This window comes from Setaria italica, chromosome V (assembly GCF_000263155.2).
Source record: "Setaria italica strain Yugu1 chromosome V, Setaria_italica_v2.0, whole genome shotgun sequence".
NCBI classification, from domain to species: domain Eukaryota; kingdom Viridiplantae; phylum Streptophyta; class Magnoliopsida; order Poales; family Poaceae; genus Setaria; species Setaria italica.
This window is the reverse complement of record NC_028454.1, coordinates 13,044,684-13,071,556: the sequence shown is the minus strand read 5'-3', so window position 1 is coordinate 13,071,556 and position 26,873 is coordinate 13,044,684. Positions and strand designations below refer to the sequence as shown.

The 26,873-nt window shown below is 50.5% G+C and overlaps 1 protein-coding gene and 1 pseudogene across 1 annotated transcript; one reads left to right on the top strand and one right to left on the bottom strand.

The window, feature by feature from the left end:
* Positions 1-6,807: 6,807 nt before the first annotated feature.
* Positions 6,808-19,333, bottom strand: LOC101764203 (SCAR-like protein 2). Its single transcript, XM_022826641.1, has 17 exons — positions 18,659-19,333; positions 17,473-17,636; positions 17,206-17,329; positions 17,012-17,144; positions 16,205-16,308; positions 13,035-16,080; positions 12,847-12,939; positions 12,305-12,409; positions 12,039-12,146; positions 11,911-11,958; positions 10,176-10,957; positions 9,993-10,077; positions 9,668-9,890; positions 9,475-9,578; positions 9,306-9,396; positions 9,044-9,198; positions 6,808-8,905 (listed from the first exon to the last, which is right to left on the bottom strand). Exons 1-17 carry the CDS (start codon positions 18,886-18,888, stop codon positions 7,229-7,231), a joined length of 7,272 nt encoding a protein of 2,423 aa, XP_022682376.1. The 5' UTR covers positions 18,889-19,333; the 3' UTR covers positions 6,808-7,228.
* A 5,490-nt stretch (positions 19,334-24,823) lies between these two features.
* LOC101763809 lies at positions 24,824-26,873 on the top strand (annotated as a pseudogene).

The following is a 26,873-nucleotide window of genomic DNA, read 5'->3' as shown; positions in this document are numbered from 1 at the left end:
GGACTAATCCGCGAGAAACTAGGGACTCATTTGTAAATATTTCTGGAGGTGGAGGGGCTGATCTGTGAGAAGTTCTTGAGAGTGGTGGAAGGACTTATTTGGAATTTAGGGAAAGGTGGGGGTTAGATCGAAAAGGGCGGAGTTTATCTTCTCTCCTTCCAGGAACAGGGAGAGAGAGGGAGTAGGGGAAGATGGCCGGTGGAGGCCGGCTCACCGGCGGCGAGCCGAGGGTCGGGGGAGGTGGAGTAAGGGGTGGGGATCCCATTTTGCCCTTTACCTCGGGGACTTGGAGATGGGAGGGAGTGCGGCCGGTGGTGGACAGGGAGATGGCGACGCACGGGGCGGCGGCACCACTGGGCAGCGGCGAGAATGCGTAGGGAGGTGAGGGGCTAGAGCTCTGGGAGAGGGGGTTGGATGGGACGGTGGTGGCCGGGGGCGTCGCCCTCCCCTTTTATAGGCTAGGGGGGTGCGACAGCCGGCGGCAATGTGGGGGCCGGGCCGGCGGGCGACGCGGGCCCTCGGGGCGCGCGAGGGCCGGGGGGGTGGGGCAGGCGGCCGAGGGGAGCCGAGCGCCGGAGGGGCCGGCCAGGAAGTAATGGCGCTGGGGGACGGCCAGGAGGTGGCCTGGTGCCAGGAAGGAGTGGCGCCAGGAAGAAGAAAGGAGGAGGGAGAAAGGGAAGAAGGAAGAAGGAAGAAGGAAGAAGAAGGAAGGGAAAAGAGAAAGAGAGAAAGAAGGAGAAAAAGGGAAAAGTGGGAGGAAAAAGAGAAAAAGAAAGGGGAGGCCGGCGGCGATTGCGGCACGCGGTCGGAGCACGCGCGGCGGTCTATCGACCGGCACGCGGCAAAAATTACAGGATATGCAAGGAAGGAAGGAAGGAAATGAAGGAAGGAACAGTCATATGTCAAACCAAGTATACAAGGGATATGCTCAAGAAGTTTGACATGGCCGATGCCAAACCCATCAAGACACCCATGGGGTTGAATGGACATCTTGATCTCAATGAAGAAAGAAAGCCGGTCGATCAAAAGGTATATCGCTCTATGATTAGCTCTCTTATTTACCTTTGTGCATCTAGGCCTGATATAATGCTTAGTGTGTGCATGTGTGCAAGATTTCAAGCCAATCCTAAGGAATGTCATCTAATGGCTATTGAGAGGATCTTTAGATATTTAATTTACACTCTTAATCTTAGCTTGTGGTATCCCAAGGGCTCCACTTTCGATTTATTTGGCTACTCCGATTTGGATTATGCCGATTGCAAAGTAGATCGAAAGAGTACCACTGGGACTTGCCAATTTATTGGAAGGTCCTTGGTGTCATGGAACTCTAATGAGCAAAATTCGGTTGCTTTATCCACCGCCGAAGCCGAATTATTTGGCAGCCGGTGCGTGTTGTGCCCAACTCTTGTGGATGAAGCAAATGTTGAGTGACTACGGTTGTGTGACAACGAGAGTGCCATCAAGGTAGCTAAAAATCCGGTGCAACACTCTCGAACAAAACACATAGTATTAGACATCACTTCTTGAGGGATCATGAGGCTAATGGAGATATTGCTTTATGTCATGTAAGCACTGAAAGGGAACTTGCCGATATCTTCAATAAGCCTCTAGACGAGCAAAGATTTTGTGCTTTGAGGAATGAGCTAAATATCTTGGATTCTTGTAACTTGGCTTGATCTATTGCACACACACTTTATTGTTGCCTGGATAAGAAAAATGAATTTATTTATGTTGAGTTTTATTTCAAAACTTGGATTTTGATCCTCGGATCAAATCTTGGCTCAAGTGATCATTGTTATGTGATGTTGTTTGTTGGCTGATCACTTTTGAGTCAAGGTGTCTTACATGTTCATAAGCCATCTATCTAAAAATTTCAATCAAAATCTATCCTTTTGGAACCGTCCTACACCTATCGGAACTTCCGATGGTGTATCCGAACTTCCGATACCCCTCGGAAGTTTCTGGGAAGTCCCGACAGGCTTTCTCTGCAGAAAACTTATTCTCCCATTGGAACTTCTGGTGGGGTGTCGGAACTTCCGACAGGCTTCGTGGGGTTTAAATACCCCCAACCCGCCGGTTGAACCCTAACCACTCTTTTTCATTTCACATTGGCGCCCTCTCTCCTCTCCACCTCACCTCTTTGGGAGATCTTGAGTTTGAACCGTGGGAACTTGAAGGGATCATCATCTTGGATTCTCTACCCCTCGGAACCTCCGATCCAACTTTAGGAACCTCCGATCCACGCGAGAAATCTTTGAGGTATTTCATTTCAAATCCCCGTCGCCCGATCTCCCAATGCCCTAGGAGTTAGAGGCTCATCTTTTAGGATTATACTCTAGGTGGATCATAGATACTTTCCCTACAATATCTATCAATTTGGATGGATGAATCTCAATTCCCATGGATTTTGAATGAACACGGGCTCTGACGGAACTTCTGATAGAGTATCAGAACTTCCGATTGATCGGAAGTTCGGTACTATTTCAAAAGTTCCGATAAGCGTCTGTCATATCCATTCCTTGATCCATGTGTATCTCATCTAATCCATCGATCATTCCTTTTGCTTGTCCTATCAGATGGTTCGTGAGCGAAGAAGCAAGATGCAAGAAGATACTCCAGAAATCCAATCAAACTCTTCCACTGAGTCTGACGACAATGTGCCAATTTCACAGAGGAGGGGCAAAAGAAAGGCCACCCCCCAAGTGCCTGTCCGTGCTAGAGGTAGGGGGTCTAGTGTAGCAGGAGCTTCTAGCCACGTGCCTCGCACTCGCATGAAAAATCCGTCCGCTCCGGGAGCTCATTTGGATGATGATGAGGATATAAACTTGGATGCTTTAACCCCATTCGTCCAGAGGACTACATGAAGGGAAGACATGGTGTCAGAGTCTTGAGGTATGATGACCCCTCAAAGTATGAGAAAGAATTTTATGGGGATGTCCGCTTTTGGCTTTGTTTTCATGCGGATTGGTACAAGTTTGTCATTCTTAGCAAGTCACATCCTACCACGGAAATGAAGTCAATCAATTGGGATCACTTCCATGAAGTTAATTTGCCAGTTATTGAGCAAGTAAGTGAAGCCTGCAACAACAAGTTCCTTCGCTCAATTATGGAGTTTAATCAAGATTGGAACGAAGAGGTGGTGGCCCAATTCTATGCCACCCTTTATATTGACAGGACCAACAAAGTTATGCATTGGACTCTTCAAGGAAAGCCATTATCTGTCACATATGAAAACTTTGCAAACATTCTTGACTATAGAGGAGCCTATCTCACTAGTCCAAAGATTCATGATGAGAATGTGATAGAGGATGGAGAGATGGCATTTATATATGACATTGCATATGGATCCATTGAGCATGGCACCACAAAGGGGATGATTCCTTATTATCACTTCATGAACCAGCTATTTAGGTACATCCTTTGTACCAAAGGTGGAGATTTGGATAACATTTCCAATATGTCCAAGAATCTACTTGCACGGATGCATCCGAGCAAAGAAGACTTTAATGTCTTTGATTTTATTTGGGAGAAAATAATCATTTGCTCATATTCTCCAAAGAAGAGTTGTCACTATGCACCGTATATCTTTGTCATGATCAAAGCAGTGACAAACTTGGATATCTTGACCGACAAGGCCCATCCAGTCTACAAGCCCAAGAAAGGGCAACTTGAGAGGCTTTTGAGGATTTTGGTGGACGGGAGGAGTCTAGTGAGGAGGAAGAAGAAGAGATTCCCGAAACTAACACTCCCGAGGACGAGGACAACGACGACGATGATGATGATGATGATGATGAGGGAGATGACAATGAGTGAAGACCCATGGAAGGGCCTCCCCTTTTTGGCGCTTGATGCCAAAGGGGGAGTGAAGCTCACCATGAATGCTTGGGGATGGATGATCATCTTAGCTATCTTTAGTTTCTCTTATAGCTTGTGGACATGTAAGCAAACTATGTGTAGTGTTATGTTTGGTGTGCCAAGTGTGAACTTTCAAATTTATAAGACTCATGTGCTATACTAGTGTGGCTTAAAACTTCTTATTCACTTGTGTTGAGATGATTATGACTTGTATGGTGTATTGCTCTATTTTCACTTTGTTGAAGTTCTCCATCTTGTCATACGCATCACGTTGATATTTTTGTCACACCTTTGCACCCCACGATTGCAAGGATATAGGGGGGCCCACTTAATTTGTGCATTTGGCATTTGAGGCCATTTACCCTCTCATGCACACATTAAGGGGGAGCTCACCAATATAGTTGCATTCAAAGTATTTTTATATCTCTTGTGAGCCCTAATTGTGTTGTCATCAATCACCAAAAAGGAGGAAATTGTAAGTGCATTTGGCCCCCTATGTGGGTTTTGGTGTTGATAACGTGCATGATTAGGGGACTAATATGATTATTAAGTGATTGACAGGGTTTAATTGCAAAAGAGTACAAAGGTGTACTAAAAGATTCTCAAGGAGCCCCCAAATGCAAAAATAGAATTGTGTTGAGCTCAAAAGGATTTTCATTTATATTTTCTAATTTTGAATTTGAGTTTAGGAACGCCATACTATTAAGGGGGGTGCGGATGGATAGCTTGAAGATGCTAAAGTGCTCACTTGAGATGCTGACCACCCATTGAGAGACACAAAACACCCACCTGCACAATCTTTTTCTCAGATTTTCTAAGTGTATTGGAAGTTCCAATACTGTATTGGAAGTTTCCAGATAGTCCCGGCAGGGGTCCTCTACACGTCTGACTTGAGAGTGTCGGAAGTTCCGATACACCATCGGAACTTCCGATAAATGTGTGTCGGGTGTTTCTAGAAAGTCCCGATAGGGGTCCTCTACACACCAGTTCTAACTCCATCGGAAGTTCCAACACTGTGTTGGAAGTACCGATAAGCAAATAATGGGACTGTAACGGCTAGTTTTGGAGGCTTGAGTATAAATACCCCATTAGCCCCCCCCCCATTCAAGGTTGCTGAATTAAATCGAGACAAAAGCCGCCTAGAGCATTGAATAGACCTCTCCCTCACCCATTTGAGCCAAATCCTTGAGTTCTTGAGCTAGGGTTTGAGTGAGAGCAAGATTGAGGGTGAGTGCCTTGACGTTTGAGTGAAGAGTTCCACAAATTCATCTCAAGAGCACTTCAAGCATCCTTTCAGCATTAAATGCGGGGCGTGATCCCCCTGACCATCCCACGTCGGAGATATGACTGACGAGAGGACCTAGCCTTTAACAAGGAGGTCCGGGGGTGAGCCTATACCCTTCGCACCGCCTAGGACGACATGCAGAATAAGGCCACGCATCCCGGTGTCATCATCACCTTCGCCGTTAAAGAGACCTATCAAGATCAAGGACACGCCACCGTGCCAGACCCAGTACGGTCCCGCAGGTGAGGTAGGACTCAGCGACATACATCACGGTGAGGAGCGGCCGTGAGCGCATTAAAGAGGTCGGGGAAAGCTGGGATAGGTGGCACGCCCCGTCCAGGACACTAATCAAGGTCCGCCCATTCATCACTAGTACGGACGACAACAACAGCACCCGTCCCATTCATCGCCACGGAGTTGGCGGACGGGACAGGAGCACACCACGAAGCAGGGTGGGCCGTGCGTAAGCAGCCCATGCCGCACAGGAGCCACTGTACAAGACGTGCGAGGCCCACGACCAGCCAAGAGGATAGGACAGGGAAGCCTCTTGGTGCAAGGAAGACCTGACCACGTCGCAACCCCCAACCTCTGAGGTCGGGGACCCCCTCCATTTCTCAACGTTATTGCCCGATCCTTGGCCTATATAAAGGGAACTAGGCCTTCATTCACTCTCTCTCGCATTCAACACATACACCCACACATCGCACAAACGCTTGCTTGCAAGCACCCCATTGTAAGCCCAGTATAACTCTTTGTATCTTGTGTGCTAGCCATCGGAAGTGAGGAGACTGCGGTGTACAATCACTAGTCGGCGATACGAAATACCGACAGAAAGGGAGTAAAACCCGGAGAAGTCACTACTAATGCGAAACCTCAAATTGGAAAAGCAAAAGTCATATTTATAATCCTTCAAACTAGCTTCAATAAAGTTTGACTACATACCTTGAAATGCATGTTGCGAAAGGTTCATCATGTTGGAACTTGCACAATGAGCTTGAGTTGTCGACTCAGCTCATATTTTTTTAGATTTATTCAAGATCAAATGATACTATCTTTTTTAGTGATAGACGGGACGTCCATTTTTGTCGACGGTTGGGTGCATGTGGTAATTTCAATCTCATATTTTCCAAAAAACAACACCATTTAGGTCCTGTTTGATCAAGCTAACTTTAGTCAGCTAAAAATTAGCCCCTGATGATCCAAACAGTGAGGCTAAAGGTGTCATTATCCAACCTCCTAACTAAACTTTAGTTCATTAGCCAACTTTGTCGGTGTTTTATACCCGGCAACCTATCGAGGGGTATCCCGAGATAGTAGATTGGTTGGTAGAGAATCATCGGACCTGGAACTCGAAGGTAAAAGCGGGACACAAGACATAGATTTATACAGATTCGAGCCGCCAAAGTAGTGTAATACCCTATGTCCTGTTTGGGGTATTGTATATTGCGCCCTGCACTTGGGTGTTGTGTAGCCTTATTGTTAACTATTGATGATGGTTCTGAGCTATTGATCTAGATACCCCTGCCCTCCTTTATATACTCCAGGAGGCGGGATTACTAGTTGGTTATAAGGAGGAGTTCTAATAGAATTACATGGTATGAATCCTAGTAGGATTACAGGGAAATCCTATTAGGAGTCCGCTTTCTTCCTTGCGGATACTAGGGATCTATCCCTGACAAACTTTATCAGCTAAAAATTAGCCCTTGATGATACAAACAGTGGGGCTAAAGGTGGCCTTATCCAACCTTCTAACTAAACTTTAGTTCATTAGCCCTCCAAACCCAGCTAATGGGGGCTAATTTTAGACATAAATGGCAAAAGATCAAAAATACCCTCCGCTAAAATCTTACCACGTTTTCTCCTACACCCCCTAAGGGTATAATGGACTTTTATCGATAGATAGGTTAAAAATTAGCTCCAGCTCCAAACACAAATAATTTTAGCCAACTAAAGTCTTCTAAACTTTAGTTAGGACTAATTTTTAGTTTTAAGCCATCCAAACAGCTCCTTCGTCATCCTTTTTATTCAGAAAAGCTTGCAAGCGGGCCGGCACACGCTCCTACAGGAACGGGCGACGCAGCTGGGCCGTCAGCCGGTGTTCTGCATGCCGGCAGCGATGCCCTTCATGGTGAGGATGAGCGTGTCCTCCAGCCCGGGGTCGTACTCGCTGCTGGGGTTCAGCTTCACGAGCTCCTCCGCCGTCGACCCCAGCAGCTCCTTGGACAGCGGCGCGCCCCTCGCCGCCGGCTTGAACCCGCCGTCCCGGATCCGCTTCAGCGTGTACGCCTGGCACGCGTTGAGCGCCGTGATGTACGAGTCCCGCAGCATCAGCTGCTGCTGCAGGTACGGGTCGCTCTCCAGCAGGTCCCTGTGCCCGGCCACCTGCAGGAGCAGGTTCTGCGTCTCCGCGTAGTTCGCCCGCAGCTGCTCGCCGAACGGCCGCAGGTCGCCGGGGACCAGGAGCTTGTCGTAGAGCTCGGCGATGCCGGGGTCGCCCTTGGCGAACACCATCTCCAGGAGGTCGATGGTGACGCGGAAGAAGGGCCACTCGTCGTACATTTCCCGGAGCGTGGCGAGACCGCCGGGGCTCCCTGCTGCGTGCCGGAATGCGGCGCCGAAGCCCAGCCACACGGGGAGGTGGAACCGCGTCTGCGTCCACGCGAAAATCCACGGGATGGCACGCAGGGACTCGATGCCGCCGCCGGGCTTCCGCTTCGACGGCCGGCTGCCGATGTTCATCCGCCCGTACTCCGACTCCGGCGTCGCCGCGCGGAAGTACTCCACGAAGCGCGGCTCCCGGAACACGATGGACCGGTACTCCTCCGTCGACACCGCCGCCATGTCGTCGAGCAGGCGCCGCCACTCGAGCTTCGGGGACACCGGCGGGTTCATGCCGTGCTCCAGCGTCGCCGCCGTGAACCGCTGCAGCGTCCGGAAGCAGAGGTTCTCCTCGCCGAAGGACTTCTCGATGACCTCGCCCTGGACGGTCACGCGGAGCGAGCCGTTGACGGTGTTGGGCGGCTGCGACAGGATGGCCAGGTGGCTCGGCCCGCCGCCGCGGCCCACGGTGCCCCCGCGACCGTGGAAGATGGTCAGCTTCACGCCGTGCCGCTCCGCCACGCCCACGATCTCCTCCTGGGCCTTGTACAGCTGCCACGCCGCGGACAGCCGGCCGGCGTCCTTGCCGGAGTCCGAGTACCCGATCATGACCTCCTGCTTGCCGCGGATCCGCTGCTTGTACCAGTCGTTGGAGAACAGGAGCTCCATGGTGGCGGGGCCCTGCTGAAGGTCGGCGAGCTTCTCGAACAGCGGCACGACCCTCAGGGGCCTCTTGATGCCGCACTCCCGCTGCAGCAGCTCGACGGCGAGCACGTCCGACGGCGCGGTGGCCATGGAGATGATGTACGCGCCGAAGCTGTCGGCGGGGAGCTCGGCGATGACCCGGAACGTGCCGAGCACGTCGGCGACCTCGTCGGACTGCGGCAGGTCGGGTCCGAAGAGCGGGCGCTTGCCGCGGAGCTCGGAGACGAGCCATTCCTGGCGCTGCTCCTCGGGCCACTCACGGTAGGAGCCGATGCCAAGGTGCGTGGTGATCGCGTCCATGGCGTCCGTGTGGCGCTCGGACTCCTGCCGGATGTCGAGCTTGACGAGGGAGAGCCCGAAGGTGGAGACCTGCCGCATGAAGTCCAGGAGGTTGCCGTCGGCGATCAGCTTGTCGCCACAGTCGCACAGTGACCGGTAGCACAGCTCAAGAGGCTCCAAGAACTGCAGCAAGCCGCATCACCAACTCAGCAAGACATAAATTTCTCATCACATCTAAAATTCTAGATCGCAGATGAGCTTGACAACCTTTTTTGTCAGCTCTCTAGGTTGTGCTGAGATGTGAATGTGAGATCTACAAACCTGCTTGACATTGACGAATGTCTTGTCTTCCGGGATGTTAGAAACTCCGTGCGACAAGATCTGCCGAGCACGCTCGCAGGTGTTGTACAGCTTGTCCCTCACATCGCCGAGCACGATCCGGTAAGGTTCTCGCGGGGAAATCTGCTTCCAAAACTCTGCAGCAGATGAAACTATGGTCAGAGTTTGCTCTTGTTCATTGTTATACAACTGTGACATGCTACATGTTCATGCCCTGAACAATATTCTAACCAATCAAGCTTACCGATGTAGTATTTGGCGTACTCCCGCGAAGATTGCCGGTGCAGTTCGTCGGCGCGGGCTCGGAGCTCGTCGTTGCAGCGCCACATAGAGAGCTTCAGGGGAACCAATTATTGCACGGTCAGGGCTACAGTGCTTATGTCACAGCCGGGCTGATAAAAAAATCAGTGTACCTCGAACATCAAATCCGCCATTTTTGAGAAGTACATGTTGGCAGCCATCATCCTGGCCAGCAAGCATACGTCCCTGGTAACCTCAGGTGTGACTCTCGGATTGCCTGTTAAGCACATTCAGAAATCAGAACAGAAATGTTCACATGAATTTCTTTACATGAAGTGGTTCAAGACGTGAGAGCAGTTGTGCTACCGTCGCGATCACCGCCCATCCAGGAGGAGAACTGGATGAGCGGGGCGTCGTAGGGGAGGCGCTCGTCGATGCCGATGTTCTTGAGCGCCGTGTCGACGCGGCGGAGAAACTTGGGCACGCCGTTCCAGATGGTGTCGTCGAAGTAGCTCATCCCAGCCCGCATCTCGTCCTGCGGCTTCGGCTGCGCCCGCAGGATCTCGTCCGTCCTCAACGCCGCCAGAATCTGCAAAGAGCACGAACCTGTTGCGGTTAATTTGCACCATCCACCACACCATCTGGATGGAGTAGAACATGGCCAAAAGATCAAATGGCGTTGACATCTTGCCTCTCTCTGCAGGGCCTCGTCGATCTCCTGCCGCTCGTTCTCCGCGATGCCCTCGGCGCAGAGCTGTGTCAGGCAGTTCCTAATCCTGAGACAAACAACAGGGCACACAAAGAAAAGAAGATGAGCTCGATCGCCATTGATCAGGTTCAGCTCAGCTCGGCGTTGACGTGCTGGGTCACTGACCTCGCGTGCTTCTGGAGCAGCGACCGCCGGACGGACTGGGTGGGGTGCGCGGTGAGGACGATGTCGATGGTCTGGCCCCTGAGCGCGTCGAACACCTCCCGGGGCGTCTTGCCGAGGCCGACCACCAGGCGCTGGAGCGTCTCGTCGATGTCGGACTCGGTAGACGCGGAGGCCTCGTCAGCGAAGCCGCCGCCGCGCCGGTCCGTCTCCGCCTTCTTTCGGTACGCCATCTGGACCTCCTCGGCGATGTTGGCCAGGTTGAGCATGTGCGAGAATGAGCTCGCCACCATGATGGCGTCGCCCACGTCCAGGCTCGTCAGGAGCGCGCCCAGCTCGTCAAGCCGCGCCGGGTCGCCGCCGACGTGGTACTCGCCGGAGAGCCTCAGGCACTCCTCGACCACTTGTCTGAAGTCGCCGCCGTGCAGGCCCTGGAGGATGTCCAGGAACCGCGCGACGAGGAGAGTCTCGTAGCCCACCAGGCGGTCGTCCGCGGGCACCTTCTCCGGCGCGCTCTGCCGCCCGGGGTGGGCGTCGACGGGCCGCCGCTCCTCGGCACCGCTGCTGGCACTGGCCGCTCCCGCCACCGCCTTGGCCGCCGCGGACGCCGACTCGCTCCGAGCCCTGCGGACGGTGCACCGCGCGAGCTTGAGCCTCCTCCGGCTCGCCGGGAGCTCCACGAGGAGGGTGAAGGGTGCGAGACGGAGGGAAACCATGGCGCCGCCTCGCACCGTACAAAACACCTGCACGCGTAGTGTTCCCGGCAGGAAAAGATCATACGAGTATCAGGACATGGTAAGTGCGGCGAGCTGCGAGACGGGGACGCCATTTCGTCGGGATTAAAGAGGAGCAAGAGAGACGCCACGCCATACAAACGTTTGATGGACGTTTTGTCGCCCAGTTGCTCGATCGTGTGAAGATCGTGAGAAACCCGGCTTCTGCTTCTTTCAAGTTTTGTATGCATCTTGTGCCCCCAAAACTGTCTCACTCCTCTTTTGCTCCTGTTGTAGGCACCTGCCGCTCGGTGGCGCTTTGGGTACTTGAAGAGCTGTGGCAGGTTTTTGAGTGAGATTCAGGTAAATTGGACCAACAGGGATAGCCAGAACATCTCCAAAAAACAGATTTCTGAACATTTTGCAGCAACGTCTGCCACACACGACCACTTCGACCACGGTTCTACTGAAAGCATCAACCTTGCGGCATTTGGAATCTAAGTAGAATCAAAACATATGTAGCCGAGCTGATTCTGAAAGTTTAGCATGATGCAATATTAAGGAAATAAGTTAGGATCAAGCTGTAAAATAAAGAAGGCTCCACAGAACCATTTGTTGACAGGGTAATGCATATACTTCTCGCTTCTGAATTATTGTATGTTGGGGGCATGAAAATGAAATGCAAGCTTTTGCAACAACATGCCCCATCTTATTATCATTGCAAAAATCATTTTTAATACAATGATAGAAAAGATGGCTAGCATACTTATTTTCATCAGTTGTTCTCACTATCGTAAATAAATAATAAAGAAAGATTTACATCATGTAGAAATGATCTGACATTTCCACAGCCATAGAGACCTAAGGTAGAATACGCTAATATGAACTAAAAAAAGGTACAGAAACAGACCTACAAAATCTAATTACAATGAAGAAAACGATGTTATTCACATTTTTCTCACTTCATCTTGTAATAGCTGAATATACAGAAAAGGAGTACCATACACATCTGCAGTTAGGTGTCATATATCACTCCAGTTATCATCATCACCTCCCTCATCACTGGCTACAGCCTGATAACATGGAACTAATCAGGAGGAAACAAAAGAACAGCCCAAACACTAACATAAAGGGGAATTGGCACAATACTAACCTGTCGAATAGCATTTGCCTTCTCCAAAATTGCCACAACGTTGGAATTGGCTGTTGATTGTGATGAGGTGTCTGTCTTAGATGCATTTGTCCGTCTTAAATTGAAGGTCTGCACAAGACAAACATATTGATGGGTTGGTTAAGCATTATAGGAGAGCTCCTGGCTCTCATTATCATGCAGGCAGCCAGGCAAGAATGTAGAAATCTCAAGTCACAGGGTCCAACAGGCTGTTATGCAAGTACAATGGTCTGCATATTCAAAGATACCTTGCTCCGGATTTGTTGAAGCAACTCCTCCCTTTCGTCCAAGCTTTTAATGTCACTGCCTACTGTTTTTGACCTTTCATGTCCATTAGGCTTCAGCTGCTCTGACTGTGATAGTTGGATAGGCAAATGAATAAAAGAATCAGAAAGTGTATGCCACAATCAGAAGCCATAAAATTGGTAATGAGCTTTCTAATTTCAAGAATCAATTGATCAATACTGGGCCTTGTACTTGTTTTAGTTGGCAAAATAAATGGGCACAGGACATGGTCAGTATACGCCAAACAGTGTTGTGGATCAGAATATCAGATTGCTTTTATGAATCACAGGTAGTTGGATTCATGGTCCGCATTCCTTTTTTCCTTTCGGACTAACCTATCGGTTATGTCAATGTATTTTACCATTAAAAAACCCAAAAAAATGTGAGGTCTCTCGAATCCAAAGAAGGTCCACATTTCCTTTCATGTAAGCAGTATATTAACAGCAGTATAAGACTATAAAGAATAACATATCAGATTTTTTTCAACTAAAAGAGCAGAACAAACCTTATCCCTGATCTGCTGAAGCAAACTTGATTTGATATCAATGATACTAGAAGGATTAATGATTTCTTTTACACCATCAGTTTTCTGGACATCCTACATATACCAAGTATACAGTTTCATCAACAAGATATAACAACAGTTATCAATGCAAGTATTCAAACAGGGTCAATCAAATAAATGGTCCATACCACTTCCTTAGCATGCCCTTGTGGATCCTGTAGTGCAGCTGGAAGAGGATGTTCTTCCTGGGCAGAGGTGTGCACATGTGGTAGGCATGAAGATTTCCTAAACATATCTTTAGCTGTAATGCCTCTTTCCTCTTCTAGTGGAGTTGTTTGTCTCGTCATCCTCCACTGCATTGGGGGAAGAGGAGGTGGTGGTGGCAACTGATCTTCAGCTGGTGGTAAATTCAGTGGATTGTGTGGAATGGAGGCTTCATCGTTTTGATCGTCGTTTCTGGACATTAATGTATCAAAGTTTGGAAGTTCTTCAACAGAATGGGATTCTAATGTGCCTAGTCCATTCTGATCCCCAATATCTGCAAGTGAAATAGTTGACTTCACACCAGACAAGTTCATTTGCTCAAATCCCGCGTAGCTAGATAAAGGTACTGTCGAGGATCCTATCTGATTAGAATCGCCATACAATTCATGTTCCTCCAGTCCAACTCCGTCTTCTTGATCCCACACCTCAGAATTTGAATATAAACGTGGACTTAGATCATCGTATGAAGAATAACTGTATGACCTACCAAAAGTGTCATCTTCAGACTCAGAACCACTGCCTGGCTGTGGAATGGAAGACTCTGACAGCAACTGAAATGTTGGTAACATCATATCATCAGAGTTCTCATGAAGATTGCCATCACAGAAATCTAGGTTCAGTTTTGACATCTCAAATGCACTCATGGGGTGAAAAGATATTTTCATATACTCAAGTGGCGGAGACGATTTCTCAGAGTATTGACGGCTGGAAAAGATTGATGATTTGGACAATCCATTCATTCCATTTTCTGATCTGTTCTCAAACTGAGATTCATCCGTGAATACTGTTCCACTTGGTTCTGCAATAGGATTTAGGGTAGATTCATCATTCACACTTGCATCAGCATTTGGTCTCTCAGATGACATAGGAAGATCGGTATATTTGGGAGAAGTTCTTCTCTGAAGTGTATTAGCAAGAAATCTTTGTGCAATACTTGAAAAGCTTGATGCAGACACCATATGCATGTCATTTCTCATGTTGGTTGAGTACATTTCAGTGCAATTTTCAGCACTTTCTTCAGATTCTAGAAGCTCACTTATTGAAGTCTGCTTGCCAATCATATTATTATGCTCGAAGGATGAGGAGGAAAAATCTGAGGGCCCATCAGTTCGACTATGAACTTGGTCAGGTATTCTGGCCGCTGATTGATTTGCCCCTGTGCCGTTGAGGTTTGTAGAACCAGGACGGATGCCAACAAGCTTTCCCACGAAGCTGCTGGTAATTGATGTGTTTCCATTCGGAACATCTACAACTGCTGATTCAATAGGCTTTGAACAATGTAGTTCTGTGAATTCAGTTGAATGGCTTGGTTGAGGTACTTCAAAACCAGGTGGAGTATCCTCCCTTGGAGTATCTTGGGCACCAAATACTGGAGGTTTAGATGGTTCAAGTCCAAAGAGCCCGGCATTTGTCCAGAGTTTAACAGACGGTACTACAGTAGATGCAGTAGATGTATTTGTAGGAATACCTTGGGTTGCAAATCTGTTCTCCAATGGTTCCTTAAGAGGCTCACCCTGTGAATTAGACACTTCACTTGCACCAGTAGATGTAGTAGAGGTATTTGTAGGAACATCTTGAGTTGCAGACCTATTCTCTGATGGTTCATTACGAGGCTCACTCCATGACTGAGACACTTCAGACACACCACAATCACCTAGTTCCTCATGCTTCTCTCCGGGATAATCCTGAGACCTACTTTCAGAAACAACCCATGATTCATTGGCAATATCACCAGGTGAGCTTTTAGCAGCAGGTGCCATCTCGAAAGCTTCCTCATCAATCACCACGTTGGAAATGGTAGGTCCGGATACAACATCATCAGTGGCATCATCAGTAAAATCACCAGTATTTTCTACGTTGCTTTCAAGGTTTTGGTTGGCAACAGCAGACTCTTCATTGGACGGAATAACCATATAGGTGACCTCTGGTTCTGGAATCTCAGGAGTGTCTCCAAGACCATCTTCTGCCTTACTCTCAGGTATTTGATTGTGAACAGGGGATCTTCCATTGGGAGGTATGGCTGTATGGACTTGCAGTTCCGGCTCTGAAATTTCATAAGGATCTCCACAAGCACCCTCCATGCTACTCTCATGGATTTTAGTGACAACAGATGACTCTTTATACGTAGTTACAGATGTATATTCTGAAAACTCTAGCTGCGAAATCTCAGGAGAATCTGCATTTGACAAGTGGGGGAAATCAACTGCTCTTTCAGAAGTGCAAGAAATATTAGAATCTTGACATGTGTCAGTAAAATCGGCAACAGAGGAATCAGGATGCTGTGAAACAATGTCATCAGTTGCCCCCACTTGAGGTGCTTCAGCATTAAAGGAAGGTAATGGCATCACTTGATTTTTAGTTTGAGATTCAGCTTCAGTTTCTGTCTCAGACTCCAGTGTGTTAAGTGCATCCATGTAGTTGTCTGTTTCACCTGGAATTTCATCATGGTGGTTCAAGACCAATGGTGATTTTGTCTTTTTAAGTAAGGCATCTTGCTGCTCCAAAGTATCCATCCCCTTATGGTCAATTTCTTTCTGCGCAGAGCTAATGCAAGTAGGCTCTGCATCTTCAGCCTTATCCATAACAACATCATCACAGTAGACAGAACTAGTAGACATGATAATTGCAGCCTTTTCATCCCATTTAACATAAGGCGATCTAGCAACCACATCATCTGGCAGGGAACCTTGCTTCAAATCATCACCTGCATCATCCACACTGGTACTGCTATGTTGTATGCGCAAAGGCAAGTCGCTGGGCTTGTGCAGCTTAGTATTTGATGACTTTCCATGACCATTTTCATGAGGAACAGTGGAAGGTTTTGTATCTAAAGCTTGGTCTACTGAACTCAGCCGTGTCTTTGAACTAAAAGAAGAAGATCTGCTTATATTCTCAGGATTACATCTTGCATCAGGTGTAGATCTATGCTCTGAGAAACTCTGACCATCGGTGCTGGGAGATGCAAACGGCCTGCAGGAAAACACGCTATTAATACTGCTGTTCTAGGTGTGTCCTTCAAATATAAAAGGAATAGCCATGGAAGATGAAGACGGATACACAATTATTGCATCTTAAAGGATGGAATATGTAACACCTGTTAACAGGTTGGCCAGCAGTAAGTGATCGCTGCAATTCACCACTCCTATGCCTGGATGTGGCTTGTCCATGATATGGCTCCCTTAGTCGCGATCCTTTTCTCTGTACAAGTTCATAAGCTCTATTAAGTCTTTAAGCAAGTCCCCAACATGACAAAAGATTACATCTGCCAAACTAGCACAAAACATCAGGGAGCCACAACTATTCAGTAACAGAAGCAACAAAGCATTGTGGCCCAGTAATACATTCAGAAGTTACCATTTATCGTTTCGTAGATTAACCATTTATGAAAGCAAATATGAAGCAGGAAAGGAGCTCCTTTGGTAACAGAAGCAATGAAGCAAAGTGACTCAGCGATGCATTTATCAGTTATCAAGATATCCTCATAGGTTAACCCTTTATGAAGTTATGCTTCTAAAGATATTCAAGCACAACGACAAATCCAATTCTTGTCAGCCTTTTTTAAGGAGTAGCTACTTCATTCTTACATGAGAAAATAGCCTAGAAGGATAAAAGGGATGATGATACCATCCCATACGGTATCTCAAAACTGAAAAGTGAAAGATGCTTTCATGTATCATTATATTTCCCAAGAACAATATTCTGATTTTGAACTGAAGTGGATGTGAAGTACAAAATGATTGTGCCCATTAATTTATAAATCTGTTCGCTTAGTGGTTCAACATCACACGTAGATTGGTTGGCCGGTTGGTTGTTCATGTTCTTATGTGTAACATGTGCTGAATTTCAAGAGAGCTAACTAAGCACAAATATCAACTTCAGATACTGAGAATGAAGAGTAGACCTTGATTTTCTGAGATCTCTTTTCTCTTTGGTGATTAGTAGTCTTGTCTGCTCTCATCATATCCCATGCTTTCTTGAAATAGGACGGATCAGAGTATCTCTTTAAACAGGCCCCAGCACCAGCATTATCGAATCTGGAGGGCAATAATTTTAGATACAAAAAAAAAGATTATGAAGGAAAGTTTTAGTACTTACTTATCAAGAAGGTAAAGACGTGGTGGATCTCGGCATTCTTCATAGGAGTCCATCATAAAACGAGGCAGGTCACTGGATAGCAGGTGATTTTGCTCATTTTGAAGCTGAGTGTGCCAATCAGAGCCTGTGTTTTATCAATCAATTCAGTAAAACTGCACGATAATCCTATATCAAAGAATTGGGCACATATGATAGATATTTCATTAACAGGATGGATTCTCTTGATCAGGGTATTTTTAGACATTGACGAAGTGGATGGATACTGACCCGGTACATAGGCAAAATGTATGTGGCTCTTCTGATTCTTCACAGCTTTTTCAAGAGATGGAAGTGCTGCTTCAATGTTCTGTACTCGAGTTAGCACCTTACGCCCCCTAGCAGATGTAGCGATAACTTGCTCGTGTAGGTCATGGAAAACATCAGCTGCAAATCTGGTATGAACAAAGTATCTATAAGCATAGGCATGGTAAATAGAGAACTTAAACAGCACCCATTGAAGCCAACCGAAAGCTAGCACATTGCTTTTTCCAAATACTGTTATGATACATATAGTAGTATATCAAGAACCATGGTACCTAACCTAAGTACAACTTGGAGACCATTTATACAAGAGAAAAGGTAAAATAAAACCATAGAAGCATTAATAGATGAAAACAAGTTCCTCAGAGTGGCAACAATTTTTATTAGCAAGAAACGGAAATTGATAGCAGCAACGGAGATTGTCCAACCAAAATTTGCAAAGACCCCTTGAGACAAGCATTTAACAACACCAAGCCATCCGAAATGCGCCCAGTCAACCACTACACAACCTAAACCAGAACCTTTCAGAATCGCCCGTTACATCATAACTTCCGCAACACAAACTCTCAAAGGTAGCACGAGATCTTTCCTAAAACCTCGATGCCATACCCAAAGCACACAATCAATTCCCACCAATTCAGCAAAGCATGCCTCCTAAAGCAAGCGAATGTGGCCAAAAATAACATAAATGATACTAGCAGGCACAGCAGTTACGTCAAACGTTGGACCGGAAACGTGAAATTTAGCACCATCTGATTCAGTCCCAAGTAACTGGATCTCATAAAACAGAACCTCCAAATGTCACCGGTGCTAAAAAAGGGACATTCAATTCCGTCCAGGTAGAGCCACAATTTTCAAAGGCCTGCACACAGAAACACTGCTCTCTAACAATTCCTATTCCTCTAGCGCAGCACTCGGCTCTTTTGCCCTAAGCGAATCCAACCACCTCAACACCAGATCCCACTACTTCATATCACTGCACTCACAGGCTGTAACCAAACTCCCCAACCAGCGCCAAAGTCCTCGCCGGAAGCCGCCAAACTCGTAGCGCGGCAGATCCCAGCCAGGAACCACAAAGAGGCGCACAGCCGCGGAGCCGAAGCACACATGAAGCGGGTAGCGAGAGGCAGCGAGGGAGAGGGAGGGGCCTTACTCCGCGAGATCTCCGAGCTGGCGCAGGATCCCGACGAGCCCCGCGACGGCGACGCCCTCGAGCAGCGCCTTGGGCTCCTCCTCCCCGGCGGCGGCCGCTCCCCTCTTCCCCGCCGCTCCGGTCCCGACGGCAGCTCCTCCTACCCCGCCTCCTCCTCCGCCGCCGCCGCCGTAGAGGTCGGGGTCCCCGAGCCCCACCTCATTCCGCACCTCGAACCTGACCAGCGGCATCGCCTCCTCCTGCTCAGCTCACCGGGTCCGCGCGGCCGCGGCGGGAGCCCTCCTCATGCAGCCCCGGCGCGCGGTATAGACGCCCGCCGACGCGACGCCGCAACGGCTACTTTTCTGGTGGCGCGGCGGGAGTGGGAGCAGGTGCGCCGGGTCGCTCTGGGCGCCTGCCCGGTTGCCGCCTCCGCAAGGAAGAGCAGGGCGCGCTGCTGGGGGCCGGAGTGAGGTGAGGCGGACTGGGCGGGGGTGAGGCGCACACGAGTAGTGGTGGAGGTGGAGGCGACGCCGACCCGTGGAGGGCGAAGGGGAGGAGGGGAGGGAGCGGAGGGGGGGCGCGTCGGTCTCCGACAAGGTGCGGGACGAAAGGGACGCGGGGAGGAAAGGCAGCGCGGCGGCACGGCACGAGGGTGCGGGGGTAGGAGGAGCGGGCGGCTGGATGGGTGTGTGCTCGGGTCCAGCGCCGCAGGTGGGTGCGTGCGTGTGTTTGTGCCGGGTTGCTTGGCTTTGCTTGCTTGCTGTTCCAGCCAGGGGTCGCCAGGTCGGGCCGCGGTTTTTGCTGGTCGTCCGTGTTGTTGTTTTATTCCCCGTGCCGGAAGTCACCGTGGACTTTGGACTCGCGGGAGGGATCTTGGGGAGTGCGATTTGTGTGGGCGGCGACAGTGTTTTTCTGGTCATGTCAGCTGCAGTGTCCTGAGCAAAAAATCGTGCTAAAGTTTAGCACCTGTCACATCGGATATTGATACCAATTATGAGTATTAAACATAGGTTAATTATAAAACTAATTGTACAGATGGAGTCTAATTCACGAGACGAATCTATTAAGCCTAATTAGTCCATGATGTGACAATGTGGTGCTACGGTAACTATTTGCTAATGATGAGTTAACTTGCGAATTAGCCTATGGGTTCTGCAATTAATTTTATAATTAGCTCATGTTTAGTTCTTCTAATTAGCATCCGAACATCTGATGTGATACGGCTAAAGTTTAGCTCCAAACACCCCCTGAGATTGGGGACAACTGGACAAAGGCTCACTTGAGCTGATGCATACAGGAGCACTGAACTTGAACATATGTGTTGATTTTAAACTGTTACGGAAAAAGAAGAATTGATTTTGAAATTGTGAGGAGGAAAAAAAAAGAGGATTATGATTGTGTTAGAGAACTTGTTGAATCATTGCAGGTACCCTGTTACTGCTGATTTTTCTTTTGAGAAGATGTCCCTTTGGGAGGTTTGGATTCCTAGGCTAGGCCTAATTATCAGGTCAGGTGTTTATGTGAGCACTTTCGTACTTGAAGTACAGTATAGTAATGATGGTGGTAGAGTAGGTGGCAGTGGAGCTTCCATGATCCTGTCTAGTTCAACAGGCAAGTTGGCAACACACCTCCTCGCCTCGTATATCTTCACCGCACACAAACCATTCCCTGCACTATTATGCTTTTGAGATCAAGATGCTTCTAACTAAACTCGGGCTCTGCAAATGTATACAAGTCAACTGCGAATCTAAACTCTTTCCTTCATACCCACAACGGGATCAGAATTCAGAAGTTGGAGATCTGCTACACTGAAAAGCACACGATTTGCTCCAATGTCACTGCGAATTTCATTTCACCGGATGTGGATTCCTTTCCGTCATGCAAGATTTTTCCTGGATAAAGGAAGCTGACACGGTGGTGGGGAAGCTTGGGAGAATTACTGGAACGGAACGGGACCATATCTGCTCTGCTTCCAACTGAATTCAGGACAGCGAATTCAGTTCCGGTTGTTGGCACACGCAGCCAGCCAGCGCGCCGAGCTGGAGGCCTGGAGCTATGCTCCATCCGATTTGAATGCTCCTGCACGGTTCCCTGTTGCTGTGGCGCCATCGCTTGCCTCCATAATAAACGACCCGTCCTGCTTGTCTGTCCCAGTTCAAACAAAAAAAAAAGATAGTAAAAGAAAGACCCGTGGCAGGGCAGGCAGCGTGATCATGAGTAAAACTTTTCTCGCGGCATCATTTTCCGGTGGGGCAGCGCGGGGTAAAGCCGAATCATATCCGGTGATGTCACTCGGATTCAGTGATGGGGAGGCATCGCCGGATTCAGCTGGGCTCAGTACTAGGAAGGAGTAGCTGCTGCCGTACTGTGGCGGGGTAGGTGTGCCGCATTTCTTTTCTTGCGTGTGGGACACACGGTAACAAATGCGTGGTATAGACTGGATCTGTTCGGTCTCGTCTCTGGCCTGCATTTTTTTAAATAATTTTTTGCTGGTTCTGTTTAATCCTATTTGTTGGGTGCAATCCATGGATTCAGAGAGGTGCTGGTCCATAGCTATGTGCCTACAGGGACTGTGGTGCTTTTCAGGACGACTGGACGAGGCAGCCAACCAGAGATCTGTCGAGCGAAATGATCTCAGCTTGTGTGTAGGGTAGACTGGTAGAGGGAAGCTGTACAGGTTTGCTTCGTGTTTACACAAACGCTGTTTTACATGGTCCACTGCCAATAAAACGGTTTACCGTCGAGTGTTGTCAGTCGTTACTACCATCCACCAAACCTGGTCTAAGCACCAGTAAGACTGGCCATTACTTCACCAGTATTTTTTTAACACATTGAGTAGCAGTTTCACCACATCTTTCTCATGTCCATAAGCATTTGATTTTGGACATCTTCGTTCTGAACTTTCTCTAGGACAACTAGCAGGTACTGTAACAATCCACGACTTGTGCGAGTTGTACTGCATCTTTTTCATGACCACGAGAAAAATTGCCACTTCTCATGACCCTTGGAGCAAGTCCTGAAACTCATCTTGATCTGATCCACCACGTTCCCACCACCACAAAAAGAAATCACTGGGTATCGGCAGCGCAGATGAGGCTCCGCACGTACTGTACGGGTACGCCGAGCATGCCACGCATGGTCCAGCAGCCAGCAGCTCCGCCGGGCGCCGGGACCAGGAGGACTAGGGGCGGCGGGCCATGCGAAAAGTGGCCGCCGTCCTTGGAAATTATGGGCGCTTTCCCCCACACCCCTCTGGTCCCGGTCCACTGCCCCCCGACGCCATCTGTCTCAGCTCCCCGCCCGTACGATCCCCTCGCTGGCTGGCCGCCGCGGAATCTCCCTGCCTGTCCGTCTGCTCGTCTTGCTCGCCGCCTTTAGTTTACTCCTAGTTTAGCGTGTGATGCACTGCCGCTAATTTAATCCCGGTCCCTCCTCCCCGCCGCTGGCAGCCGGAGTTGACCAGCCGGACAGCCCACACACGCCTGACGAAACGAGCCGGAGCCGATTCGTGGCTCCTCTGGCTCCTTGCCGGTTTGTGAGGAGGAGGAGAAGCAGGGAGAAAAGGAGCTCCCCGCCGTCAGAACGAGCCGGTGCCCGAAATCAACGCAACGGCGAGGGGGGTTGGTTTGGTTCGGTACAGACGCTGCGCTGGCCGCGCATCGCTGTTCCCGACGCCACTGTTTCAGCATTCAGTGCCTGGCTGCCTGCTCAACACCTCTCTCTACAGACGCATGATGAGATCAGGCCTGATATTCTGGGTGCAGTGCAGAGGACAAATGGCCCCCGTCTGGAGCTGCGACGGCGACACGGCGCAGAGGCCCGGCCATCGCCGGAGTGCCAGATGCCCAGACCGCCAGACGGGATGGTGGCCGTGCCACCAGATCATTGGTGTTGAGAAATCTGATGAGTTTTCCCGATGAGGTGACACGGCCACGTCAGTAACGTCCTTGTGCAATTACGGAGCAGGACGCTACCGAGTAGAATGGTCACGCGCTGAAAGGGATCGTCCAACTCGCCGTCGCCGGAGCTGATCCTGCTCGCGAGGTGGGCCGGGGGACACTGCTCACGAATCGCGACGGATCGCGGCTGCGTGATTGCGTACCATTAGATTAGCTGGCTAATACTGCCACATGGGCGCATTGCCTACAGCAGAGCTGCTCAACTACACTCCACTGACTGCGTTTCTTTCATAGAGCCGCTGAGCCGCAGCATTCAGCTGGATCCGCAGGCCCGATCGATCCAAGCACAGAAGCCACACTGTTTGCCCCGCAAGCAGAACAGAAGACAGGCACGGGGACGCTCTGACAGTCTGACTGAATCTTTAGCACGGGCACGCCAGGGCCTAGGGCTGCAAGATGCACGGTTGATGGTAGTCACAGTCAGCAGTCAAAAAAGGGAGATCCCAGGCTCCCTGCGCTTTTTTGCACGCTCGAGTGAAAAGATGGTGGATCTGGTCATGGGACGGTGCCAGTTCAGTACAGCACGGCTGCTGCAGCGCTGGGTGAATGAGACCAACAGGAAGGGACTGAACATGGTTGGTGCAGCAGGCCCGGCTGAAGACGACGGACACATGCGATGCCGATGCCCCGACCCCGATCGATCCAGGCACCCAGCGCCGTCCAACGAGATCACCAGTTCGCCGCGCCTTTGCCGTTGGCTGCGCGCGGCTTCTTCATTTGCGTAGATCCAAACGTGGGGCCGCACGAGCGGTTACGTGCTTGCGTCATTGCGTGTGTTCGCGAGAGTCTGGTAAAACGGCTGCCACAGGATGATGCCCAGTAGTAATAAAATTCTATGTCACTGCACGTAAAAAAATCAGTTCTACCGTAGAACTTCTACGGCAGGATTACGGAGATACACACCAAAAAGACGGTGAACCGTGGCAACTCACATTCTGGGTACTCCAGCCAGACTTTGATCTGCCTGGTGGTGGCGGCTGTGCGTTAGGCCGGGTTTGGGCCTTCAGGTTCCAATCCAGCCAGTAAAAAACCACCACCCGCAGGCGGAGAATCACGACCCAGCCCAGCGCTGAATAGCGAAACGACAGCAGCTGGACGCATGTGAAGGCCCGAATAAAAACAGCCCAATACGCCCAACCCCGTCGTCGGCTGCGCCACTTCTTCGTTCCTCCTAAGGCCGAAGCAGGCATGATCGACGGCGCCGTCGTTGGCAACTTGTCATTGCAGAGACATAGCAGCCAGGACGCCACTGCTAGCGCTAGCAGGTGCTCAAGCAGGATGCCCACTTGCCCAGGCAGATAGTATGCAGGTATAGTTGGCCTGTTCGCTTCAGCTTATTCAACCGGCTTATCAGCCACCAAACAGTATTTTCCTCTCACAAAAAATCAGCCGTTTCAGCTTTTCAGCCGGCTTATAAGCTGAAGCGAACAGATCCAGTGTGGGCACTGAACTGTTGCTTATTACAGGCGCACCATCCCAATCAGAGGTAAGGGAATCATTCAGAACCGCCAGCCCCCAAAGCAAAGCAACGCGAAGTTGCCCACCCAGTCAGCCACCACTTCAGATACCAGGGCCACTGAGGACAGCAACAAATATCCTACTTCATCTAATACCACTGTAGGACCTAGTACATTTCAGCCATTCAGAATTGGACAGGTAGGACCTTCTGGCTCCACAATGACCACTGTTTCTTAGCATGTCCTGCAAAAGATCGAGGCAGAGGTTCATGAGGTCCTGCTCGTTTCTTTATTATTTCTATGAAAAAATTCTGAGAATTTTTTTTTGATTTTTTTAGGCGTATTCTGAGAAAAAATAGCAAGCTTGCCATTTTGGATGCTTTTGCTTCTGATCTTCAAATTTCATGAAAACGTAAGACTATGTTCGGCTTCATGTAAATGTGACTAGCAAACTAACCATAATTTCCTGCACCAGCTGTCTGTGTTAGTGAACCTTAGAGCCCCATTCTATGAATCTACCAAGTTAAACTTGCAATCCAAACCTGATTAAACATTTAACTACATCATTAGGCCCCATTAGCTCAGTTGATGAGCCCAAGTGTCGCTATGTGACTTGCATTCCAATTTACCGTCACTCCTTAAGGGAATAAGAGCATCTCACATGGTCCCTGCAACAGGAGTGCGCTCTACTTCACTTCTACTCTTCAGTCTTCACTGCCCTTTTAAATTCCGTCCACTCCAAGAAGCGCGCCAAAGCACAAGCCCTCTCTCCCTGACTCCCTCCACTCTCGGAGTCTCGGGGATCAGCCATGGCCAGCTCTTGCGTGCTCTTCCACCTCGTCATCGTCGTGTGCCTAGTCCCGGCTTCCATTGCTTCGCCTCATCACAAGCTCCGTCTCTCCGCCTCCGAGGTCGCGGCGCTCGAAGCGGTCGCGCCGCCGCCGCAGGATCAGCCGACCACCTTCTTCGAAGTGGACCGGCCGCACCGGCCGCCGCCGGGCAGCTTCGGCCCGTGCTCCACTCTGCTCCTCTCCCACTCCTTCGCCTACACCTACAACAAGCCCCCCGCCACGGCCGCCTACACGCCGCCGCCATGCCTGGCGGCCGCGGGCAGCCGCGCGTCGGCGATCTCGCTCGCCGTTCTCGAGTGGCGTGCCACGTGCCGGGGCGTCCAATTCGACCGCATCTTCGGCGTCTGGCTCGGCGGCGCCGAGCTCCTCCGCGGCTGCACCGCCGAGCCGCGGCAGAGCGGCGTCGAGTGGACCGTCTCCAAGGACGTGACCAAGTACGCGTCGCTCCTCACCGCCCGCAACTCCACTCTCGCCGTCTACCTCGGCAACATCGTCGACCAACAGTACACAGGCGTCTACCACGCCGAAGTCACACTCCACCTCTACTTCCGCCACCCGCCGCCAGCGCCGCCGCAGCCCGGGTTGGGGCCCGCCGACGTCATCGTGCCGATCTCGCAAAGCCTGCCGCTGAACGACGGGCTGTGGTTCCAGATCAACAACGGCTTCGACGTCGGATCAGCGAGCGTCGTCGTGCGACCAACACGTTCCGTGCGGTTCTCGAGGTGTACCTCTCGTACCACTCCGACGACGAGTTTTGGTACACGAACACACCCAGGGACAATGGCCCGTTCCGCGAGGTCAACGTTCTGATCGACGGCGACATTGTGGGCGCCGTGTGGCCGTTCCCGGTGGTCTACACCGGCGGCATCAACCCTCTCATCTGGCGGCCGATCACCGGCATCGGCTCGTTCAGCCTCCCGTCGTACGACATCGAGCTCACGGCTTTCCTTGGCAAGCTGTTGGGCGGCGAGGAGCACGAGATCGCGTTCCAGGTGACCAACGCCCAGGACGTGTGGTTCGTCGACGCCAACCTCCACCTCTGGCTGGACCCCAGGTGCGCGGCGACGACGGCGGGCGTCGTCAGCTACGACGCGCCGCCGCTGGACACGACGATCGCGTTCCGGCCTGAGGGCCCCCGCAACGAGTTCTACTACACGACGGCGTTCCGGCACGTGTCGGCCTCGGGGTGGGTGCAGACGGCGTCGTACGGCAGGATCACGGCGGCGTGGACGCAGAGGCTGGGGTACGAGAACACGAACAGGATCCAGGACGGCAGCCTGCAGGCGGTGAACCAGACCACCGACGCCTACTCCGGCGCCCACGTCGCCGACCCCGCCGGCGTGCTCTACTCGCAGGAGGCGCAGCAGAGCTTCGCGCTCGGCATGTTCGTGGGCGTGGTGAACCAGACCTCCAACAGCTCGTACACCATCGCGAGGAGCGTGCGGCTGGGGCTCGGCGAGGACCGGGTCGCCGCTGGCAGGTCGGGGTTCTGGTCCCGGTCGCTGCGCAACGCGCAGGACTGCGAGATGGACGTGGACGTCGAGGAAGGGGACGCCGTCGGGGTGTCGTGGGGAGCGCGCCAGACGTACAGGTACGAGGCCTCCGACGCGTGCTACTTCCGCAACGTGACCAGCCTCGGCTACACCGTGGTGTCCGACCACTTCGACGAGGCCTGCGTCAAGGGATCGCCCGGCGGCGGCGTTGCGGAGCTGGCGGCGGGTGCAGGAGCGGCGCGGCTGAGCTCGTAAGACTGAAGCTGATTGTTCGGAGATGGTTGACTTCTTGTGCTTGTTTTTTCCTTTGCTGCGCTTGAGCTGAAGGAGCGAAGTAAGAAAGATCCCTGCATGTGTGTGTTAGTTTACTTTTGCAAAGTGGTGGAAGAAAGAAAATTACCGTAAGATGTATCCTGGAATAAGAGCCTCTCACTTAGTCTCATTTTTCTCAATCCAACTACCATATTAGAAGA

Bases quoted from the DNA above. Each gene is read 5' to 3' on its own strand.
- LOC101764203 (XM_022826641.1), bottom strand. From the start codon at position 18,888: ATGCCGCTGGTCAGGTTCGAGGTGCGGAATGAGGTGGGGCTCGGGGAC. The intron at 17,330-17,472 runs GTCAGTATCCAT...GATAAAACACAG, and splicing joins ACATTTTGCCTATGTACCGG to GCTCTGATTGGCACACTCAG. The intron at 16,081-16,204 runs GTGTTACATATT...GTTTTCCTGCAG, and splicing joins GCTGGCCAACCTGTTAACAG to GCCGTTTGCATCTCCCAGCA.